Source organism: Ischnura elegans, chromosome 4, assembly GCF_921293095.1.
Source record: "Ischnura elegans chromosome 4, ioIscEleg1.1, whole genome shotgun sequence".
In the NCBI taxonomy this organism is placed as follows: Eukaryota; Metazoa; Arthropoda; class Insecta; order Odonata; family Coenagrionidae; genus Ischnura; species Ischnura elegans.
The window spans coordinates 4610392-4634971 of record NC_060249.1 but is presented as its reverse complement, the minus strand read 5'-3'; the positions used below and the strand labels follow the sequence as shown (position 1 = coordinate 4634971).

General features: G+C 37.9%; 1 protein-coding gene across 4 annotated transcripts in view; it reads left to right on the top strand.

Annotated features, from left to right (window-relative positions):
- The window catches only part of LOC124157007 (apoptosis-resistant E3 ubiquitin protein ligase 1), a 347050-nt gene that overhangs the window by 287642 nt on the left and 34828 nt on the right, over positions 1–24580 (top strand). For 3 of the 4 annotated variants that reach the window (XM_046531466.1, XM_046531467.1, XM_046531469.1), the window contains 6 exons: positions 1102–1188; positions 8608–8776; positions 12629–12840; positions 12935–13076; positions 18274–18395; positions 18645–18720. In XM_046531466.1, the coding sequence (XP_046387422.1) occupies positions 1102–1188; positions 8608–8776; positions 12629–12840; positions 12935–13076; positions 18274–18395; positions 18645–18720 (808 nt within the window). The remainder of the gene's footprint in view (positions 1–1101; positions 1189–8607; positions 8777–12628; positions 12841–12934; positions 13077–18273; positions 18396–18644; positions 18721–24580) is intronic. The other variant, XM_046531468.1, reaches the window with a different exon arrangement.

Sequence of the window (24580 nt, the reverse complement as noted above, 5' to 3'; positions counted from 1 at the left end):
TGTGCTCTTAGTGCAAGCTTCTTGTATTGTCTTGCTTTCTTATCTTGTCCTTTGTGTGCTTATCTGATGTCGGTTATTTTTTCCATTCTCGTAATACAATACAATACCCATCTACACATTTATTTGAGAGATGGTTCACTTGTATCCCATATACAATATTCATGTAAACTCTTGTACTGGGGTCCTAATGTTAGTGAGCTTTTCAAAGATTCCTCTGAACCTAGTCACTGGTGTTGCCACGAATATTACACTAGAGGATTCTCCAGTCGCCCACCCATGATATGTTGTCACCCATGATATGCTGTGGGCTTACAGTGGTCACCACTTGATACAGCTGATGGCAGAGTGATCCGAATATCATAGGGAAACAAGTTATGTCTAACAATGTCAACCAAAATTCATCTCGGAGAAAATATAATTTAATCATTGATGGCTCAATTTTTTGGAATATCGTTACATATTTTTATGGGGCTAATTATGAGTCAGTAGTTTTCCTTTCAACGTTTATTTCACCAAACCAATTTTGACACTTACTGTGTCAATCTTTGGGGTACTCAACTATCTACAACCTCTGGAGTCGTACCCTTGAGAATGAAACAACAAGTGTCCAAGCTGGTTAAAGTAGAGAAACGTTGCATTTTAAAATACTATTTCTTCCAATGCCAAATATTTCATTGCAAATGTTCGGAGCTAATCTGCAAATGCTGGGAACATTTCTGATAGCAAATTGAAATGCACCCAAAGTGCCAAAGTACATAACTCAAGCCTCTGTGCGACAGACTGGAGTCTCATCTATCTATAGTCTTTCTGGTTAATGCTTTCAAAATTAAATCTCTATTTGTTGTGTTTAACTTTTTGGATCTTTTGGTTTCAAACTACATACATGTAAATAAAATGCCAAGGTATTTGGAAGCCACTGTTTTTGGATTTTTGTGATCATGCATGCGTCCTTCAACAGACTTTGATTCGCGTGCATTAGTGTTCTTTAAACAGAGCAAGCATCGTCATAATTTTTTTGAGCTTTTTATCTGCCGTTCGCTTTAGAGTTTCATATGGAGTGAAAAAATTGTCTGATCTCAACTAAGTTTGATGTTTTTGCAGTGCCAGAGACCAATGAGTCCGACAGTTTTTAGAAAATATTCGGAAGGAAGAATTGTCCCCAAAAAGTCTAATGCTATTACACTGGAGGTAAAATATATATTTTTTCATTATTTTTTTGATTGGACCATACATTCATTAGTTTGTTATATAATAATGTCTCAATCATAAATATGTACCGAGGATATCTTAGGTCTGGCATTGTGTCATAATCTTGTTTCATTGGCCTTGCCTTACTGATGATATTGCAAGAGCTGTTTATAACAGAAACTTAAAATTACATCTGCTGTTGCCTTCAAAATGATGTGCTTTTGTTCTTTGAACATTCATGTCTGTGTCAGTGTGCATGAAGCCATCATAATTTGAACATCATTTTGAATATAATTTTATTGCCATTGTCAATGTATTTTTACTAGTACGATTGATTCAAAGATGATGATGGAACAATCAAATGTGTAACTCTGCCCACCCCAAAAATTAGCTCTTTTCTCAAATTCATCAACTTTGAAACCCATCCTCAGTCAGAATTCCAAAACCCAAGGTTTTTATATGTAACCACAAGCTGAAAACAAAAATAATAATGTCATTATAAGAAGAAAAATCCAAACAATTTAATTATCATTATCTGTTGTGTTAGGTGCTTAGTTGCAAATGATCAAAAATGTCAAAACATTATTTGGTGTTGCGTTTTGATTAACAATAAAAAAATCAAATTTATAGGGAAATAGAATTCATACTTAACCCTCATATGGATTCGCTGTGCCTTAGCGGCACTCGTGGTTTTAAAAGTGGTGTAAAAATTTTCCATTCCACTGGATCATTTTGAAATTTTCAGTAGTCTATTTTTTCTGCTTTCTTCATCTACATGTAAAATTTTGTTTGAATAGTGTCGATAGTTTACATTTTATTGGCCTCTAATGAAAAAAGTTACGTCGTTGGATTTACGGCGCCGCTGCGGCGCTCAGTATTTCCTCGTTGCTACGTCGGGGACTGCACACTCGATGTTAATGTCAAAGCAATTATGTTTCGTATGGAATGCTATAATCTATTTATAATCACATTATTTCATTTTCTAAACTTTATAAACAAAATGAAATTGTTAAACAAAAGGATAATATTACTATACCAATTTTGCTTTCTATTTTTGCTAATAATCATAATGTTTGCCTCGATATAATGTTCATTGACAAAACTTCATCTTTTTACAAGAATTATTCATAGAAACTCATGGCTAGCCAAAGTTGTTTTTTCCTGGACCTACGACTTCGTTTTGCTTGGGCTGAGAATTTCCTCGTCGCTACATCAGGGACTGCACTCTGAACGCTAATGTCAAAGCAATTATGTTTCGTATGAAATGCTATAATCTATTTATAATCCTATTATTTAATTTTTTTAAACTTATAAACCAAGTGAAATTGTTTAACAAAAGGAAAATATTATAATACCATTTGTGCTTTCTCTTTTAGCTAAGAATCATTATGTTTCCCTCGTTATAATGTTCATTGACAAAACTTCATCTTTTTGTAAGAATTATTCATAGAAACTCATGGCTAGACAAGGTTGTTTTTTCCATGGCTTCCGTCTTAGTTTTGCTTGGGCTCCTTCTCCACTCCACGTCCACGTACCTGCCGTGGTGTTAGTCACCTTTGTGTAAATCCCAGGGTTACTCTGTTTAAAATTAGACCAAGTAGCAATTCTAAGAAAATTTTAACACAATCTATTATCCGAATTCGTAGAATAATGCTTCCTCACCGTCGTGTGAATATTTCTCGTTGAATGAGCAACTGTAACTTGCCAGGAGATTCAGAAGTTTCACCGACTACCGTGAAGGACACATCGCACAGTTATTGTTATATGTCTTGTACCTCTCATTCGAAAATATTCCTTTGCGGCTACAATAGTCTACACAAAATTGCTGGCATTGATATAATTACCGATGACGTGACAGTTTACCATTGGGGTGAAATGAAGATAACTACCCAATTAATTGTGTGATAGAAAATAATTTATTTTTCCTGACAATTAGTTCAGTATTTACATGGTAAAAATCGTTTCATGATGAATAGGAGAATAGACCATTTACCATGAAGTGAAAATTTTGGAATATATTTCTAGTTTCTTTGTGTACTCAAATGCACAGATATTTTATTCATTGGCGGTTTTACTGAAGTGAAGGGGTGAGTGAGGAGGAGAAAGGAGAAGGAATGCCAGGTAGGTTGTTTTGAGGTGAAGGGGTGGTAGTGTGTGGACTGCCAAGGATCAGGGAATACCCAGATCGATAGGCCAGGTAAGAGTAGAAATCCCTTATCGCAAAAAAAGGTTGGGAGTGCAAGGAGACAATTAGATTCAAAAGCCTGCTTTTTCTTTATCCTTCCATCGCTGCATGAGGGACAAGGAACAAAAGCCTTGTCAAAACGCCTCGCAGTGGCCCTCCCTTCATTCCTTGAAGGTCCAGCTCGGGTGGGTCATTAGGGTGGAGAGAAGTTCAATCAAGCTAAGTGGGAGGGGGGAAGAAGACGGTGAATGACGAATAAGGAAGCTTAGTGGGAAGGGGTGGACAGTCTCAATGTTTGGGTCAGTGAAACACTACGGAAAGAAAAGGTGAGGGAAGTTCTCCCAGCTTGAGGGTATTTTTGTCACCCCAGAACATTCTTCCATCTGTCCCTCACGCAGAGCTGGACGAAAGAAATTTAGGCACCTGTTCCTTCTTCCCTACCACCTATAACCCATACTTCTAATAAGTTATTTTTTTGGATTTCCCACCAATCCAGGAGTAAACCTCGTCTGGTTCACTCCCACGCATCACATTTACTCGCCCATCTCCAAGAAAAATGCACTCAGTGAGGGAATGGGGGTCCGCGGTCGGAAAAAAACACCGGCTCTTCTAGCTCCACCTCCGAAACGGCGTTGGGTTGATGGACACATCGCTAATTGTCCCATATTCGTTATATTTCAAAACCCATAGGACTTTATTTTTTTAATTGCAGGATATAAGCTCCCAGAATATTCGTAAGATTTGCCTTGATCCCCGGAATCCTGTAAAAATCACGAAAGTAACAATTGTCTCTTCTCACTTCACCTACAGCTGTTTCATTATTAACGTTTAATAACTTATCCTTCTATATACCTACACTGCAAAGATACAACATATGGGTGGACGCAGTGAAGCAAAATTATGTCATATGGGGGTAAACGAATTTTATTCGGTTCTCATTTTTAGTATTTAGATGCATAAAAATATAAACAATATAAACATTAAAAAGCGGAGTTTGTCCAGCACTGCATATTAGAAAAAATATTTCAAACAACCATGACACACGAAATTAAAACTTTCATTCGAAAATAACAGACAAAGGGAACAGAAATTGAGAGCATTATGGCAACAAATGGAAAAGAATGCAGCGTTCAAGATTTTTTGTTATAACCTCCACAATAATGGGTTGAATCTAACAAAGCACGGTGGGAAATAAAGATAATAGATGTATTTACCATTATCAATCAGAAAACTTGTAAATTAAGGCTAACTTTGAATGATAATAACAGCGACCTAGTAGCCGCTGCGGCACTGTAAATCCAACGATGTAACTAAATTTGTAAATCCATGTGAGGGTTAATTTGCAATTAACCTCTGATCTTAAAATCCTTTGTCAATCCTTAATGAGTGGTAAAGACTCCGGTCATCTCTATATTTGCCAATGATTAAACTAAAATGAAAAATATTAAGAAGATAGATAAAAAGGTCAGAAAACCCTGTAAAGTTAGGGTACCTACATCAGCAGTTTTTCCGTTTGTTACCAAAGAAATGATGTAAAAAGGTGAGGAACAAGCTGTGTGTTTGCTCATTTTGGATAATCTGAGGGGAATGGTGGAAATTTGGCTTCTCTTGTCCTCCCTCCAACTCTCCCCTCGGCTGAAGACGACAATGGCATATTCAGATAGGCTACTCATCACTGTGGGCAGCGAGTCCTAGCTCCTCTAGGTCACACGCGGCTGCTCCCGTTAGGATAGGAGAGAAAAGTATGACTGCCCAGATGCTTGTAATGCAAGTGAGGGGAGGCAGAGAAAGCACTTTGGATGGAGTCAAGGGGATTTACCAACAGATAGACTCTTGAACCAAAATACTTGTTCTTTCCTGAGGGGATACGTACAGAATTTATACATTGTAGCGGTTAGTGTGGTAGCAAGAATGGCAGCTTTCACCTATACCCTGTCTAATAATACTTACATTATCATTTTGTTAATTAAAAGTCTTGCCTTTCTGATCACTTGACTACTTCTTTCTGATTAGTTGACCATATCTTCCTTGACTTGGGTTTAGAATTCCTTTCCCAAGAGAGGATATTAATTGACTTAAAAACTTGTATGCCAGTATTTAAGATAAGTGTCTTTATTTTGCATCAGCGAGAATGGTACAAATCTGTTGGGGGCCCTTTAAGCAAGCCTCGTGCCATGCACACAAATACTAGTCCTGAATGTCTCACATCACCACTGTCCTTGTTATGGAATTGTGCTGAGGAGACCAAGGCATGATTGTTCTAAGTACATACATCATTTGACGGTGATAGTAATTATGTGCATACGTACACATGTTTCTTTATTGTTGTTTTAAGAAGTGAGCTGTAATAAAAAAATCAATGGGTCAAAGTCATATCAGTTTACCTACCAAGTAAAATACCCGTTGAATCATAGTTACTTAACCTGCAGTTGCCTCGGGATTGTGTTTTCAATTCAATTGTGCTGTTGATTGTTTATTCGGTTAATGAAAATTATTAATTCAGACGGGAGTGATTTAGTCAGTTTGTGTTATGACTTTGGGAGTTAGAGCCATGTTCTGGGACTTCACAGAGTGATTGATGGTGGCTTTCAAAGTACATGTGTTGGTAAGTTTAAGTTGAGCATGCTTTTGTCACAGTTATTATTAGTTCATTTACTGTAATGCTTGTCTTATTTTTTATCAAGTATATTTAAACAATAATTCATCTGGATGCTTAAAAATATTTGTATCACCTGTGGCACATCACATTTAGTTGGAAGCTTGAATAACTTTTAAACTTTCTTGCATATTTTTTTCACTGTGTCAAGTACATACATATGTGCAAGATCTTAGTACTGTTCTAATCTTCATAGATATTCATATTCTTAGATCTTCATAGATATTGTTTAATGATTAATACACCATTGATTTTCAAAAGAGAAAGTGATAGGTCTTTATGCTGTGGATGAAATTCTGATATCACATACTGATACTATGATCTATTGGTAAGAATAAACAATTTAATTTAATTTAAAAATTTAATGAACCTTAACAGGTCTTGAAAAAATCAAATTTTCAACCCAGTAGAATCATGGCTGAGTTTCTCTAAGTTTTCTGGCAAGCGCAATGGTTAACAAATGGATGCAGGCCTCCTAGCACTCATCCATCAGACAGTCAGCGCCCCTTTTGTGAAAATTCAAAGCATTAACGGAGGTCACCCGAAGCTGCACAAAGAGTGCAAAAGTATCCCACAAAGAAAAAATCATATGCCTTGAAAGGGACTCAAACGCTGATCTCCTAAATCTGAAATGATGAAATGTGTAATTACGACGTACTTTCCCAATTCCCCAGCAGCATTGATAAAAGCAGTTAAATTGATGATTTATGTGATATGCATATTTATGGGAAACTCAATGAACTTGGTAGATCATTATGGGAGCCACATCAGTGAACCCAGTGAGAAATGGGTGGTGGAATCCACATGGAACCCACGTTGACTCGTGGATATTTGGTGGTGGTGGATATTGAGTGGTTGGACCCACGTGGAATCCACGTTGATTTCAAGTAGATTTGTGGTGATTAGCATAAAATGTTAAACAGAATTTCGAATTTGTGGAACTTAACTCTCTGGTGACATTGCGTCATTTATCATCCTGAAACCACGCTAGTTATGTGAAAATGTATCGCACATTCTATTTTTATATAATTCGTGGAAAGGCAGCCATGAGAGCACATGAAAAATCGTAGACACATATATAGAAGGTTTAGATATAGAGTGGTTGAGGTTTTAATGGTTTTAGGACAGCACCTACTGCTGTTTTAATTTTTGCACCAAATTTCCACGTGGGTTCCACGTTGATTCCACGACCAAAAACACGTGGTATCCACGTTACATCTCCACGTGGGTTCCACGTGGATTCCACCACCCATTTCTCACTGGGAACAGGCTTCTACCGGCATTCGTGATATGCACTGACTCCATCTGTAGAAAATTTTACATTCCAGTGTCTGTCCGATTTCTCGTGTGAAATTTATTTTTGAGTTTCACTTCATCCTTTACTTTAGCCAATATGATATCATTTACTGAAGGCATTTACATGTTTTTAATTTAGTTGTTACTTTTATGTATAGAGTATCATTTGTAATGTAAGTAAGTATTATATTTTGTCAGTTTCTTTCCACTCGTTTGGGGCCTGTGGTGGTGCTTGCTTACAAAATGATCAATGTCAGAGCATCATTTGTGTGTGCAAAAAATTAGGCTTGTGTATGCATGTAAATTTTTTTCCCATTGAGGATAAATTGGTTGAAAATATTGTAACTCGAATGTTCTGTGCACAAAAGCATTGCGTGATATATAATGAGGCTCTCCAAGGAATGTTGGCTGTCATGTAAGTAGTGCTGGCCCATAAGATTAGTTTTAATGTATGAATCTTTGATTGATTTTACTAGGGGGGACCCAAACATAACCGGATGGAAATTGCTGTGCACATAGCATATATAGTTTGGGAATCTCCTGCTAGATTGGTGTTAATTTCCCCTTTCTGAGTAAGCATGTGAAACAGCGCAGCTTTAGATGGATATAGCAAGACCCTGTGATAGTTTTCCTTCGAAGAGTTTTTCAACCTCATCAGTTTTGCAAATGATTGATATTTGAGAACAGCATGCAGTGTTGAAGTTTTGTTTTTTTTTAACTTTGGTAAATTAAAAAATTTTTCTGGTTTATTTTTGGGTCCCCCCTTGTAAATTTGGAAGTTTGATGAGTCAAATGTTTGATTTAGTTACACTCTTCTTACTTTTTTGCCAATAAATATGTACTTCTTTTGTCATATGTCTTTATGTTATTGGAGAAAAGTCAATACATGTCAGTATTTTTAAAACAACCAGTCATCTTGCCAATGTTCAGAAAAGTTCATTTTTGTAACAATAGGGCTGTTTGCAAGTATTAAAGGGCATCATAACTAGAGAAAAATTTAGTGGAGCATAATGAAAAAAATCAATAAAACATACAAACAATTGCCTTGAGAATTTTTTTAAATGGCTGCAGTGCTGCAAATTTTCTAGCTATTCTATAAACTTTAACTTGTAATAATAAATATCTGGTGATTCATCATGGCAACCAAACAACTTTTCATATTTAAATTGACGCTACTCCTATAGCATTGAGGCATGCATTGATAAAAACAGGTGAACAAATATTCATCCGTCATTCATTTTGTTGGTGATTGATTTGCAGTCTACTCCTGCTTCCATTTCAGATAGGGTCGACAAAAACAGTCCCGTCGAAAGTGAACTTAGAGTACGATGAAATGACTCATAGGATCAGCCTTCAAGTCCAACTCCCTACAGAGGGCTGTTACCATGCCACCGTCTCGTACCATGGCCTAATACTCAACAATGGAGATTTTGATATTATCGTTCTTAGCAGTGAGTTACATTTGTATAAAATACCTGTTACAACCATTTCTTTTCTTATGCAGTATACTCGTAGAGTATAAAAGTGGAGCTGCTAATTGTCTAAAATGAGTACATTCTAACACACGGAGTCCTAATGGCAATTAAAGTTGGAAATAAAATGTCTCCAAAAATGGTTTTCCAATTGCCTTTGGTAAGCATTAACTGGGAGGAGAACAGCTGTTAACCCACAGAAGGTTAGGCTAAATAACAAGCCAATTACGAACAGGCAACGGAATGGAATGACTCCATTAAACCCATTGCTAAGAGCCTTAACAGTAGATAACCTTGATGGTGTGGTGACATCAAGTGTCACCTGGGCACCTAGACCTAAAAGGTCCATTGAATTGGCATTTGAATTTTCTGTCTTTGGGAATACATAATTGTATTCTTATAGTTAAGAAAAACCTGCATCGGTTTAGGAGTAAGAGCTGTAATTTTTATTCTTACTGCTATAAATTCTCTTTTTTCTACCCACCCTTTATTGGTTACCCATAGAGCCCTACGACCTATGGTCAGAACAGTACTCTTCAGCTGTCAGTTGTGCTAACAGGATGCATGAAACAATGACGTCTACTGAGATGCACTGCCAAGAGAATCCTAGATTAGTGGGACAATGTGAAGGAAATGCCTCTTTCCAGATCTGCTGCCAGTTGATCTTTGATCAGAAATGCCATGGAGCAAAGGATAATATATCATTGGTCTTGGAAAGAACTTCTCCCCAATTGTCCCAATTTTCATTGCAAAGATGAGTGATGAAACTTGAAAGTCATGCAGCAAGTACCAAAATGCCATTCAGGGTGAACAGATTTCATTGTCTGGAGAACATTCCTTTGTCGAGTCGAGTCATGCCATGGGTGTTGGCTGTTTATAATGGGTTACTGCCATTGCCTCCCACAACAATGAAACTAACTGAACCATGCCGCAATGAACATTAGGAACAACCAGCACATGCCGTGCTGGTTGGTCCTAGTGGTGTCATGCCTAAGTTTGGGTAGACTAAGGCCAAGCCTAGCCCTTAACAGGTTAGCAATTGTTTTGCTCCCCATTGCCAATAAAAATATGGCGATGGAGATATTTTTCTTTTGACATTGATTGGCATTTGGATTTCCTGTCTTCCTAGATATGTACGTATTTAAGTGAGATCGTAGATAAGAAAAATCTGCTTGAGAAGTTAGAATTAATAGCAGTAATTCATGCTCTTACTGCTATTAAATCTCTTTTTGAAATGTGATTTCTTTTGCGTGTATGCGGATGCAGTGGGGGGGTTCTGACCCTCCCCTTGGCTATCCAATTTACTCTAGATGAACTATGTTGTAATTTTGTTTGGATCCCCACTACGACTTACCCCCCAACCACCCACACATCTTGTCCCTATCCTGGATCTACATAGCGCTGTGTGTTTGCATTGCAATCGTGTGAACATTTTAATTGCACCATTTTTATTCTCTTACTTTCTCCTATCATTTAACTGTAAATACATGAAGACGAGTGACTGTATGGGAAGTCCTAACAATACATATGTGATTTACTTCCAGTTTTCGTCCCCTTTTTTATTAGTGAAAAATCTATTCCAGTAATAAACCCATAGTGCCCAAATGAACCCTTTTAATGGTGAATTACCGTATGACTGGGATTGGAGCAAATAATGCCCATAAAACATTGCATTAACACCTTTTTAGGAGCCAGGTTTGTTTGGTGGTGCAAGTGCTTCCATCTAGGTACAGGGATGAGCACTAGAGGTGAATATTTTCTGAAGATTGAATATCTCTCAATTATGGATGTGTACACCAAAAATGCCTTGTAACAACAATATTTTTTTTCTTGCTAATCATCGGATAATTGATGGTGGCCAAGTAATCTCCTGTTTTGGAGGGGTCTCTCAATATCCTTTACTCGTACTAATGTATTTCCATTGTGAATAGTATATTTGTCATTGAAAGTTTTTATTGAAAGATATTTCATTTAATATTCATTCCATATCATTATAATTAATTAGTTAATCTTTGCACTCATCACAATAAACTCCTCATCAATTGCATTGTGAAATTGATTGATAGTTACTGATCATTTTGAAGAATAATTTCTCTAACATTGTTAAGATGGCATACCCCTCCTTTTCAACTGGTCATTTTTGTCTTATTAGGCCATATACAGCTACTTTAAAATGTGAGCTACAATCTTTAAAATTTCAGAGTGAAAGACCTCATAGTGGATGGTGGGCTCCTCGGAGAAACATTTGCTTGAAATTGTCTCGAATAACATCGCAGTTGCTGATGTCAATTAATATCCCCGTACCCTCCAATTGCATGATTTTAGGTCGCTTCCTCTTTTCTCCATCCTGGCACACAAGCATCACATGCACTGGCTGCAGTACTGCAAAAAGTCAATCTTGCAAATTCCTCTCGAATCTGGCTGACGTTAAACTCACCAATTGACAATATATATGTATAAATTCAGAGGTGGGGAAAGAAAGGGATTTGCTCTTGTGACACCAGTCTACCTAATAAGTCTACATGTGATTCAACAGTTTGAAAGTTGTTCAGTGCTTAGGAATGAGATGAGTGAGGAATATTGGGAGGGATACAAAAAACAAAAGAATTGAACTATCTAACAAAAGAAGTGGCACAATCTACCCTGGAAAATGAATGCCGAGTTGAGAGAGATGAGATTGATGGATGAAGGCATAATTCTTCGTTAAAACTTTCGCGGGTGCTCGTCATGTTGAATTAAAACTTTTGGGCTATGTCGCCGCGTCAGATTTTGGGTGGCCCCAACGTTTCCCGACCGATGCTGGTCGCTTTCTCAAGGGAATCTGAAGAGGTGGGATTTAAAATTGGTATATATAGGTATACGTGTCAGGTGGTGGGGGGAGGGGAGTGAGAGGTTGGAGGAGTAGGTTGTCGATTATTTTTGCCGATTACGTCATTATTTACGTTACGTCATATTAACACGTCTAGAGGAGCACGAGAGAGCAATTCGACTGGGGCAGTCAACGAAGTCCGCAGTAGCCGAACACGCAGCGCTGGGCCACACAATCGACCTTAAGGAAGCAAAAATTGTTGCGAGAGTGAAAGGCTTTAAACAGAGACTCGTAAGAGAAGCAATAGAAATATCTAAAGAGGAGAAAAACAACTTTAACAGAGACACTGGCCTTAAAATCAGCCGTACTTGGCAACCCGTAATCGGCAAAAATAATCGACAACCTACTCCTCCAACCTCTCACTCCCCTCCCCCCACCACCTGACACGTATACCTATATATACCAATTTTAAATCCCACCTCTTCAGATTCCCTTGAGAAAGCGACCAGCATCGGTCGGGAAACGTTGGGGCCACCCAAAATCTGACGCGGCGACATAGCCCAAAAGTTTTAATTCAGGATTAAGGCATGCTCAGTCACTCCTCATTTCCCCCTATTTCAAATCCATTGTGCTGTCCACAACTTTTATTCCGTCAACTTTTTTTCCATCTTATTCCTAATTATCTGTATTTCATTTGAAAACCTTTTGTGTGCCAACTGTCACAAGTGCCTAATTTTCCACTCCCCCCACCACCTTCCACAATCTGTTGCGTAGGAATTTGTTTCATACTTGTGAGGTAGTCCCAAACATAATAGGTTGTTGGAGACTACTTTTCTGTTTCAGCTTTCCATTGTTTTGAGTTTAGTGATATTGATTCATCTTTACTCAGCACCAAAAAAAACTCATTCTACCATTGCATTGTGAAAATGAAAGACAGCTGCTGATTTTATGGGAAAATATTATGTCAATCATCCTTAAGTCGTCATGTATAGTGGCTAAAAATGTTTTTCTTTTCATTACAGATAGTGATGCTTCTCTCGTCAATAAAAATGTTGCCACTAAAAATCACAATATTTGGTACGAAGCAAGACTCATCAGCATCCATGGAGAGAAGTTACCAAAACCAAAGAAAGTGTTCTGTTATGTGTCGCCAAAGCAGTTGACCATTAAAGAGTTTTTACTGAAATTCATTCCTAAGAGATTAGTAACATTTAGACTATGTCCCTCCACCAAGGTAATGACCAAAAATGGAAATGCGTTGAAACTAGGTATGTTGACTCATTTATTTTGTTCATACTGCTATTCTTTCAAATTCTTTTGACTTGCAGTTCCTCTTCTCAAGCAATAATAACCAATACAATCAGCCGTCATTCACTGTGGACGACGGATGTCAACCCAAGGTGGAGTTAGTTACCAAGGATAGGAATGTGATAGCTGCTACCTTCACTCATTTTTTGCTAAAAAATATTGGTATGTGATAGTGTATCTGCTTCCAGTGTTGGGAGTCTTGATTTGTGGTAGTTTTATTTAAGTTGGTGTATGTTGTCATGTACAGTCACAAAGAAAGAAATAACCAAGGGGCGTACTGCATGGTGAAAATCATAACAGGTAATGGAGCTAGTTCTGCCGCTGAAACGTGGATAGCTTGTCACAGTGGCTTGCCACATCGGCATCAAAACAGAGTAGAGTGGCAACATCAACCTACTTTGCCCCATGCTCCTTGTAACCTGCAGCCTCTATTTGATGATTAAAGGCAGGGGAGTTAATCCACTTCTAATACATCACTCTCATCATCTCTTAGTCACATTCAATGTTGCTACTACGGTGGTTTAACAAATAAACTGACATTCTTGCATGTTTTTTACAATATGCTGTCATGTCAGATTCCATATTTGTGATTTGGTGGCATATGCACATGACGGAGCACTTACTGTGTTGGGTACATTTCATGGCGTCAGCCAGACTCAATGGTCTCAGGCTGGTGTTGGACTGCTGCCATGGTGGTAGTATTGGTGGGATTTATTATGTTGTACAGTCAGGTCTTTAGAGCAGCCATCGCTAACTTGTAGACTGATGCTGACTAAGTTGCCACCCAATGGTGGATTTCAGCCATGGGTGGTATTTTATTTCCCATCTACCCAGCTTATCTGCCTAGTATTTCCCATTGTGCCACCTGGAGATGCATCCAATGGGGGATTGAATGCCCCTTACAGGCTTATTATTCTCATCGTTATTATTATAATTATTATAAACTTCCAAGCCTCTGTAGGCAATAGTCTCACCAGTAGGCCGCCTGCATTTCAGTAAACTACGTAGATCCATTGCGTATCACATATGTACTTTATTTACTATGCAGTAAGCATTCTTTTCACTCCTGTCTCTGTGGCATAATGCCAGCAAATGCCATTTTGCTTCATGATTCCCATGCTGATGTTATGCTCTTCTAAAATAAATTGAGTGGAGCTGCTAATTGACTAAGATGAAATTTAGAATGTATCTCCCAAAGCCAATTACAGTTGATATTAATGTGTACGTATGTATCTCCTAAATCAGTTCTTTGGTCAGCAAGGCAGCTGACAACTATTACTGAATCCTTGGACAAGTTAGGACACATTCTCCGCCCCAATGATGGTTGCATAGCCAACCAAAAACCTGTTTCAGAGATATTCATTTCTATTTCAATTGGCTTTAGGAGATATGTACATACTTAAACTTCTTCTGCCTGTAAAGAAAATCAATACACCTGAGCATTAGGCGCTCTATTGTTCAAAAAGAGTGACCAATTGAAATGAAGAAAAAAGAATGAGAAACTTGTCAATACCTCCACTGTGCAAACGCTCAACAATTGCCCATTGTATTTCTAGGTACCTTTCTATTCTATGGAGTTGTTTCCATGAATATCCTAAAATCAATTGAAATTAACTTACACCAATATGTTTCTCAGCCCTCTGTTTTATTATAAAGTTTTATTGTAGTCATATTTCTTGCAACATCGGTTGCCATATTGTTAGGCATATAAGTACATATGTATTTAGTATTTTCTCAAAGTAGGTCTTATTTTAGAAAAAGAAACATTTTTAATCATACAATAACCTACAAACTTTTATAAGTGTTATTGCTGCTGTTATCTTTTAAAAATTGCTTTGATAATGGTGAATGATGATAAAAATTTCTCTTAAAAAAATATTACTTATCGGATTGAATATGAAAGTGGTTACTTACCCAATGAGCGATATTTTCCTTTAAAAAATAATTCAGCTTTATAGCCAGACTTTTATCCCGTATCTCTCCAGCATTGATCAATACCTACAGTTGCACCATCTCCGCTTTGCCAAATGATTTTTCCATGGCAAATTTCACCCAATTATGTCAATAACTTGTAACCCATGTCCACGACTGCATTGAAAGTTACTTTTTGTAAGCAGTATGTAGGTACTTATGTAAACAATTGTTAATATGTGATTGCAGTATCTCACATGTTTGAGTATTGGTTTGTTGGATGATTACAACGTAAAGGTAATTAATGTCAATATATCAACTCCATCAAACTGTTCCCTAAAGCCTAAAGAGTTTTGAATTTAAATAAGCCCAGAGGGCAACATATGGGTGAACTAAAATTAATGCATGTGAATATACAGTGTTTGAGAAACAAAGTGAATGATTTAATAATTGCAATCTTAGATATTTCCCCTGATATTCTCTGCATAACAGAGCATTGGCTCTCCAAATCTGAACTATTGAATACCCATTTACCTGGATACAAGTTAATTTCTTATTTCTGTAGAAAAACTTATAAAAATGGTGGTGTTGCAATCTTTGTGAAACCAATTTTGGAAGCAAGTCCATTGAACATTTTATCCATTGAAAAAACCTTTGAATGTGAAACCATTGAAATTAACAATTGGAAAAGTATCTCACAAAATTGTAACTGTATATAGATCTCCAGATAGTGATGCATGTATGTTTTTAAACCACCTAGAAAATGAAATATTTCGACCAACTACAAACACCGACAACATCCTAATAAGTGGAGATTTTAACATCAACCTACTAAACAATAACCGACACAAATCGCAGCTTCTGGACCTTGCAGCATCCTTTGGAATGAAGCCTGCTATCCAGTTGCCAACTAGGATCACTGCCAAGTCCAGATCCCTTATCGATAGCATCTTCATTCCAATTTCATTATTATGTAACCTTTGCAATACAATAGAGCTGGGACTATCGGATCACAATGCCCAGTTCTTAAGTTTTCGTACTCCAGTTATCCCCCCCAAAATATCCTACGAAATAAAGAGGACCTTTCATGAAACAGACGTGGTACATTTCATAAATAGCCTAAAAAATTCTAAACGGGATGAAATCTTAGAAGCCTCAAATGTAGATGACAAATTTAATGAATTTATCAACATCTTCTCATATCACTTTAACTGCCATTTCCCAATCAAGACCCGCATAAAATAAATCATGGTAGGAAACCAAAATGGATTACTCCAGAGCTAGTAAACAAGGAAGCAGAATTGCGAAATGACTACAGCCTTTTAAAGAGATCGGATAACATCACATCCTCTCTTGAAAATTATAAATCAGAACTGAGGGAATACAAGAAAAAAATCAGGGAGGCAAAAAGACTCTACATTGACAAACTAATATCTAACTCTCATAGTATCTCTAAAACATCTTGGAATATTATAAAAAAGGAACAAAATCAAACTAAACTTCTTAAAAATATTAAGTTATTGATTGATAACGGGGAGATTTCAGATCCTAAAGAAGTAGCTGATATTCTGAACGAGAAGTTTAATGAACTAACTTCTATTACGAACAATTCACCCACTGTGCATAATGCAAATACTCCTCAAAGAGCGCCCTCACCTAGCAACTCATTCTTTTTAGCCCCCACTGATGAAAAAGAAGTTATGTCATACCTGCAGGAACTTAGGAACAGTCATAGTATAGGCCCTGATGATATCCCTGGGCACATATTAGCAAAATGTTGTTCAGTAATAACTTCACCTCTTACCCATATTATAAATGAATCCTTAAAAATAGGTGTGTTCCCCTCAGGTCCAAAAATAGCCAAAGTGATCCCAATACACAAGTAAAACTCCACTCAGGATCCCAACAATTACAGACCCATCACAATAACATCATCCTTCTCAAAAATATTTGAGAAAATAATTTACAACCGTGTAACTTCGTACTTGATAAAATATAATATTCTGAGCCCAGTACAACATGGCTTCCAAAAGGGTAAATCCACATCCTCAGCTCTTTTTGATTTACTCCAATCAATTTATAATTCAATTAACAATAAGGAAATCGTTATTGGTCTTTTTTATGACCTTTCAAAGGATTTTGATTCAGTTGACCATCAGATACTCCAGAGAAAACTGATGGAAATTGGCTAAATGGAGTTGTATCTGAGTGGATAATGTCTTTTACTTCCAACAGGAAGCAATATGTAGAACTAAAATACCACTCAAAAGATGGTAATCTAAGCATATACAAGTCCCAACCTCAAAACATCAGCAAGGGTGTTCCACAGGGATCCATTCTTGGCCCTCTGTTATTTCTACTATACACCAATGACTTGCCAATCATGATGAATATAGGCAAGTTAGTTACCTATGCAGATGACACTAATCACATACTCAGTGCCCCCTCTCTAAAGCAAATTGAATCTGCAGCTGATCAGGCTACAACCGAAATGTTCAACTGGACATCCCAAAACAACCTTCTACTCAATCTCACTAAAACTTCGTACGTAATTTTCCATCCTTAACAAAAAAGGGTCGAATATCCATCAATCCAGTTAAATAATTCACAGATCAGACACAGCAAAGAGATGAAATTCCTTGGTTTAACCATAACAGAAATCCTTGACTGGTCAAATCATGTTGAAACCCTATCCAAGCAGTTGCATTCACACATCTACTTATTAAAAAATCTATGTGAAACAGTATCTCCCAATATTTTACTAGTAGTATATAATGCATATATATATTCAAGGATAAAGTACGGCATTCTATTTTGGGGGACATCTTGTCACAGTGACAGAATCTTTAAGCTGCAAAAAAGGGCAGTTAGAACTATAGCCAGAGTCTCTAAAAAACCTCCTGCAAACCATACTTTAAGAAATTTAAAATATTGACTTTTTCCTGTATATTAATTTTAGAATCTGCCACGTTTGCTAAATCACATCCTAAATTATTTACCCTTAATAATCAAGAGCATAATCATTACACCCATCAAAACACTGATATACACTACAAAAGAAATAACCTCTATCTTTCAGATCATAGTCCATACCATACAATCATGTCCATTTATAACAAATTGCCATCAGATTTAAAAAATATTAACAACTTAAACATTTTCAAAATTAGAGTAAAAAAACACCTATTGCAACACCCCTATTACTCTTTAGAAGAATATTTATTGTAAGTAAACTATCTCCTTAATCCATTTTGTACAAAACCCGTGTTATTTCTTTTTTTATCTGTAATATTTATACATGATTATGTACCCAATTTACCTTTGAAGTATGTATCTTAATTTATAATTTGACCTGCCTTATGTTTGTAATCCAAACCAACGGGGCCAATAAAGATTATTATTATTATTATTATTGGCTGTTAAATGGAAAATTTTCTTTCAATTCCAGGTGGTTCAGAAACGTTTAAAGACAAGCAAGACTTCTTTTACCATGAAGTTCGCAAGTATCACCAGAAACACTATCATGATAAATTGCCCCTGAAAATACATCGTGATCGCCTTCTCGAGTCTGTATGTACACTTACTTATAATCTCTGAATGAATGAAATATTTTGGCATTGTAGTACATATTTGGCATCATTGGCTTTTAATTTGTTGTAATAATTATGTTACATGAACGTGCATGTAGCCCATTTGCATTACATAGGATGCGTTAAGACAGGTCCTCACTGAATATGTTATATTGTAGAGTATTATCTTATTTTATATAATAATATACATATTATTAATATACCACACTAATCCTCACTTTTTTTCCAGTCCATTAAAACCACGAAGGGATTTTCTGTGAGTGACTGGTGTCGTAATTTTGAAATCACATTCCACGGAGAGCAAGGTGAGTAAAATTTCACTAAATGCTCAATTTTATTAATTTATCTGTTTTTATTGGTGTCAGTCATTCTGCTGAGTATTTCCTCCTTAATTACTTAACTTGATGAGCAACATACCATATTACTCTATTTGTCTGTAGCTTTGACTATAATTTTGTGTGTAAAACATAAAACTAAACTTCCATTATAATTTTTACGTATTTAATGTGAGTCACATTAGTTAAATGAGTGTTATGAGAATTTTCATGGCGCATCTATTACTGTAGCATTTGGCAATTGTTCCAAAGTATGTAGTGTTGTTTCTGGCACTTTTTGAATAATTTTTGCAAATAAATAATTATTTTTCATCAAGTTTTGAGCATGCATTCCATGTGTTTCTGATCATCACAATCATCTCAAGATGTTATATTCACACACAAGTTTCTGGAAAGCAATGTAATTAAGTGTGTATTTATGAGGCACGATGGCATGCCAAATCAATATCCGTGCAGTGTAGAGTGAAGGGGAAAAAAGTATCCTGACAAAGTTAGTGGCGCCGCTGTCGGTCTGCAAGGAAATTTGTTTTCTCTTTGGCTCACTCAGACAGTGATTTGACCTCAAGGTAGGTTTGATGAATAGGTGAGAGGAGATCTACAGCTCACCCCAAATTCAGACGTAGAAATGTGAATGTCGTAGTGTCGGAGCCAGTTCCTTTGACTGGATCACCTCACACGTGGAGAATTTTCATTTGGGGTTGTCGCAATGTTTAACCCCTCCATCAGCAGCCTAGCATATCTTTCCTATGGAATGTTATCCTTAAGGCAAAGTGCAATGAGGAAAATTCAAACTTGTTATGTATATTGTATGGTATTTGGAAGAGGCAACAGACAGCTTCGGCCATTTCCGATCCTCAGAAATATTGCCTTTCTTTTCACTCCACATCCGCCTTTCATAATAATTACTTACTACACCAACCAAAATTCCGTCTTTCTCTCTCTCAGAGATCACTTTTTTACAGGCTCCCTGCCTCCTTCAATACCATTTCGACTATGTACTCACCCTTCCCTGGATCTTTCAATGCCCATAAGATTATTCAAGAGGCAGCTTCGAAAAGCCATCTTCTGAATCTCTTTGTATATCCTTTTTATAGTTTTTTTTAATAGTTTATATTTGTTAAAGCTGCAGATTTTAGTTGTCTCTTCAATTTTAAGGCCGTTTTGGCTGTTTTTGAATGATTTCATATGTAAATAAATTTGCCCCGTAATGGAGAGAAATCCAGTGTTGACATTGGCCTGTTCTCAAAGGAAAGTGACTGTGGGTTACCATGACTTACCATCCCATCCAGCAGACACAACTTGAAGTGCTGTCCACTAAGGACCCAAGCAAAGTCTTTGAAAACTATGTACATATCCACCTTCACAGGTGGTGGCTAGATCGTTGGGCACCCACCCCGTGGGCTTGGGTTCCTATCCCAGCAGTGGTGGAGATTTTTTCAGATCCATGCTAGGGTGCTTTGTGGATGTCACGTCAAGTACAGTGCTTTGTTTGTCGATGGGACGTTAGGCCGTGGTCTCCATGGCAGTTTTTACGTGCATGCCCTTCCCTACCACTGCCGTTGTGGTGAAAATCGTCTTAGCAGTCAGTTACCTCCTCCAAACACGTTCATGCCATATACGTACGTATGTGTATGGATACGCCTCCTTTGCTGAGATTTGAAGCTGTTGCAGGGGGCGGGAAACTCTCTGCTCACTGTAGCGCGCCATCACGCCAACCCAATTTGCGTGCTCTATCGTCTTCCTCTATCTTCTCAGTACACAATTCAGAGGCTTAGCTGCTCCAGTTATAACTGCTGCTGGTCACAAGAATGGTGGCACATTAGAAAATCCTTGCATCATGCCTTTGAAAAGTTCCATTTGACTCTTTGCCAAGAATGCTCTGTCTTTTTACCCTCCTGGCTCCTTCGCTTGCATCAGGCAAACCCTTTGGAAACCCTGAAGCATTAGATATAATATAATATAATTTATTATCCCCAGTAGACAATATACAGAGTAGGTTATAAAATAGCCTACAATTAGTAATGTATAGGGTACGTCAAAATTTTGGCATACAAAAACAATGTCACACAGTAATAATAACAAAGAGAAAAAAACATAGGATACCATTCAAGGAAAAGGCACAGGAATGCAAATTAAAGGAAAAAAACATATCTCAGTTTCAGGTTACGATAAACAAACAAAATTCATTTAGGCAACTTGTCTGTCAGAAATTCACTTAGTGTGTAAAAAGATTTCATTAACAAATATTTTTTCACCTTGTTTTTAAAACTAATAATACATCCAGTAGATTTGATGCTCTCTGGGAGTGAGTTGTATATTTTTGATCATTATGATTTGATTGAGATGGAGATCAAAAGGCATTAAGTAAGCAGTATCTTATGTACAAGCAGTATCCCAGTGTGTGACAAGTGGAGATGACACTTGGAGCTCACAGTTCTTCCACCTCTGACTTATTCACTGAAAAAAAGGAAGCTGTAAGATCCCCGATGCTCTAAGGGGTGTCGCCGATCAATTGGCAGGGATTTTTGAAAGGAAACTCATAGACTCCGGAGAGATGATTTTATTCGACTCGTTTACATTCTTTGCCGCCACACATCCGACTACCGACGAACGCCTCTCAGCCCCCCCTCCGCTGACCTCCCCTCCTCCTCCTTCTCCATCCTCAGCCATCGTCTTATTCTTTCACCAAGCTCTGCAGTTTCCCACGGGAGGATGGAACAGCCACAGGATACGTGGGGGTAAAGCGATCCGACTCTTCGCAGAGACAGAAACTTGGGAAGGAATATGAAGAGGTGATGGGTTGGGGCGTGAAAAGGGTGGGAACGGAAGTGAGTCTGCTGTTTCTGTCTCTTACAAAGCTACATAATGCTACAAGTTTTGAATTTCCAAAATTCAGCCTAAAGACTGCAAAATAATGGAAAAAAGTAGCAATGAATTATCCGTATGATGCCCTTAGTGTGAGATTCATAAGTACCCCTGAGTTAATTGAAGGTGGTATCCATTTAAAATGGAAGTGGAGAGCGTGGTGAAATTAGCGTGAAGGGGTTTGCTGGATCAAGAGGAACGTTAATGTGGAACTTTGGAGAGCGGAATCTCGTATACATTTATTTCATGATATTTCTCTGCAACTGTGTTTTGTTTGTTTCAACCATGAATCAGAATCTAACCATTAAGATTCTTTGGATTGAAAAGTAACGTGGGTGTGGTAAGGAATTGAGAAGTAAATCCACAGAAGTAATTGATGCGGCCAATAGACACTCAATTTCAATATATGTATGCACTGTAGCTTGTAATATATTACTACATATTAATATACAGTAGACTCTCGATTATCCGGCTGCGGTTTATCCGGGTTGCGGATTATCCGTGTATGATTTTTTACTCTCGTTCAATTTTTCCGCGATTTCACAAAAAAATAAAATCGGACGCAAAATCATCGAAATTACTGCATTAATTCTAGGATACACCGGGCAAGAATCCCCTTCGTAAAATGGAAGCAATCGCGCGCTTGCTGCATTCACAGGAGCACCGTGTTCCTGTTTACCAAGCCTCGCAGTGCGCGACCGCGCTCCGAAAAAAAAGATCGTGAACTGGCAAACAAAGCTCTCAATGAGTCCGGGAAGTACTCTAAAATAGCAGAATAACTGCATAAATAGTAATGTATTGTTTTTTTACATAAATTATGAACATTACAAGACATTAAAGTGAAAGTTTGGGTTATCCGTGTTTTCCGATTATTCGTGCCGTCTCTCTCTCCCCATCGCATCATTATTAGCCCATTGGCATAGTCGGGAGTGTACTGTATATATATATAGCTTGTGTGCCCCAGTTGCTGTCATAGTTGTGCAGAAGAATGGTGGATGGTGCACTGTCCACACTATTTTTTCTTCGATGGACTGCTGTGAAGCTAATTTTATTGTTAATCCTAATTTTTATTTAATGTTTATATTTCGTGTAGACTGGCCTTGAGAGTGGTTCCAAATCAAAAGTGTCCTATTCAGAATACCAGCCAAAATCATATCTGAAACTAATCTGGAAACGAGGTTACCTGCAGGGAACTGCCAGTATATACATAATGATTTTACGTTCCATTCTGGATCAGGTGGATATTTCTCATGTAGTAGATTGGTTTCACCTATGGGACTGACACTCCTGAGATGGATTTGAAGCTTCAGATGTGGAACTTAAGTTCCTGATGTGTGCATGCATCTGCTATGGCATATCAGGTGAAAGAATGAACCTGTGATCCAGATGTGAAACTTGAGAGGACTGAAGAACTCATTTCCATACAACTCCTTGCCCTTGGTGATATATGTACCTTACATTCCGCACACCCAAACAGTGTGTTCCTTATGCCATGTGGAGAGGTGCAAGCGGTCATGAAAAACAATCTCTCCATGGCCACCTCTGTGAGAGTGTGAGAGAGAAGGCATAACCCGAATGTACCCGACTATATTTCACCAATACATGGATATTTTCAATGTCCTCGGACAGTTGCAACTGCATCAAAGACCTACTGAAGCCAAGCAGACGCCCTAGGCAGAATAGCGTTCACTCTCGGGAAAACCCCTTCCTAGCCACCTGCCTCCACGCTTTTTCCAAAGGGGTTGTATGAGACATGTTAAGGCAGAGAGCTCAATGCCAGGGTAGGAAGACAAACACTGGGCAAACAGCCGCGGTTGGTCACCTTGTTAATCCAGTTGGGTTGAAACGCAAACTCAGATGGCCATAGCATCTGTACAGGAAGAGTTCGGTTTTTCTTTCCCTTGCAGGCATTGAATACCTAGTCTTCACTTGTTTCCTACCATTCCAACATGTTCCCTACCAGTTTCACTTGTTACATTCCGGTTCCCAATGAGTTACATTTGCTCCTTTGCACTGAATGCCTATCGTTACCATGCCTTCCTGTTCAGTTCCAGGCTAGTCACATACATGGTCCATTATACTACAAGTAATGGGTGTTTTGTAGGAAAAATTTATTTATTGATTGTACTGGTAAAAACGCTGCAAATTCTTCAAAGTACTCTCTGCCAGCATCAGTACACTTATGGAGACGCGTCTGCCATCCTTGGAAGGCACCCTGAAACTCCTCGATGGGAATGTCTCTTAGGAATGTTGATACGTGCTTTTGGATGTGTTCCATGGACTCCCAATGCTTTCATTTCTGCTCTCTCTTCAGTCGGGGAAACAATAAAAATCTCTCTCACGCACGCCATCCTGCAATTTAATCTCTTGAGCTCTCTGTGGTACAAACTCAAAATGGACGATTTCTCGGGCTCCAAAAAGACAATGAACATCGTTTTAATGGGAAACTTGTTCATTCGTGCTTTCTTGGGGGAATGATTTTGTGTGCCACTCGCTGCTCTGCCTTTTCCACTCTGGGTCGTACTGGAACATCCAGGATTCGTCTCTGGTCACGACCGATTTCACAATGTCCGGCTCATTTTGAAACAAATGCAACGATTCCTGAAGTCCGTGCCATCCTTTTAAATGCTGTGTTACGAATTCGAAAAACACACTTCATTGGGAGGCTCTTCTTTCCACTGGGAGCAAACTGACGACCGGCTGCATTTACCTCTCACCTCATTTACCAATCCATTTTACCCCACTGCAATGGGTAGTTGCATCCCAATAAAATCATACGCATTACTTTCATATAGGACCCTGTACCTAGTTTCATGCATTACGTAGCATTATGTAGTATTGGTATCCTACCAGTTCCACATCAGTTTTATACAGAATCTCATCTGTCCATTTTCAGACAAGGAACTTGGTGTTCCAGATGTGAAAATTTCAGATTAAAATTCATAATGGAATTCTTACTTTTTCA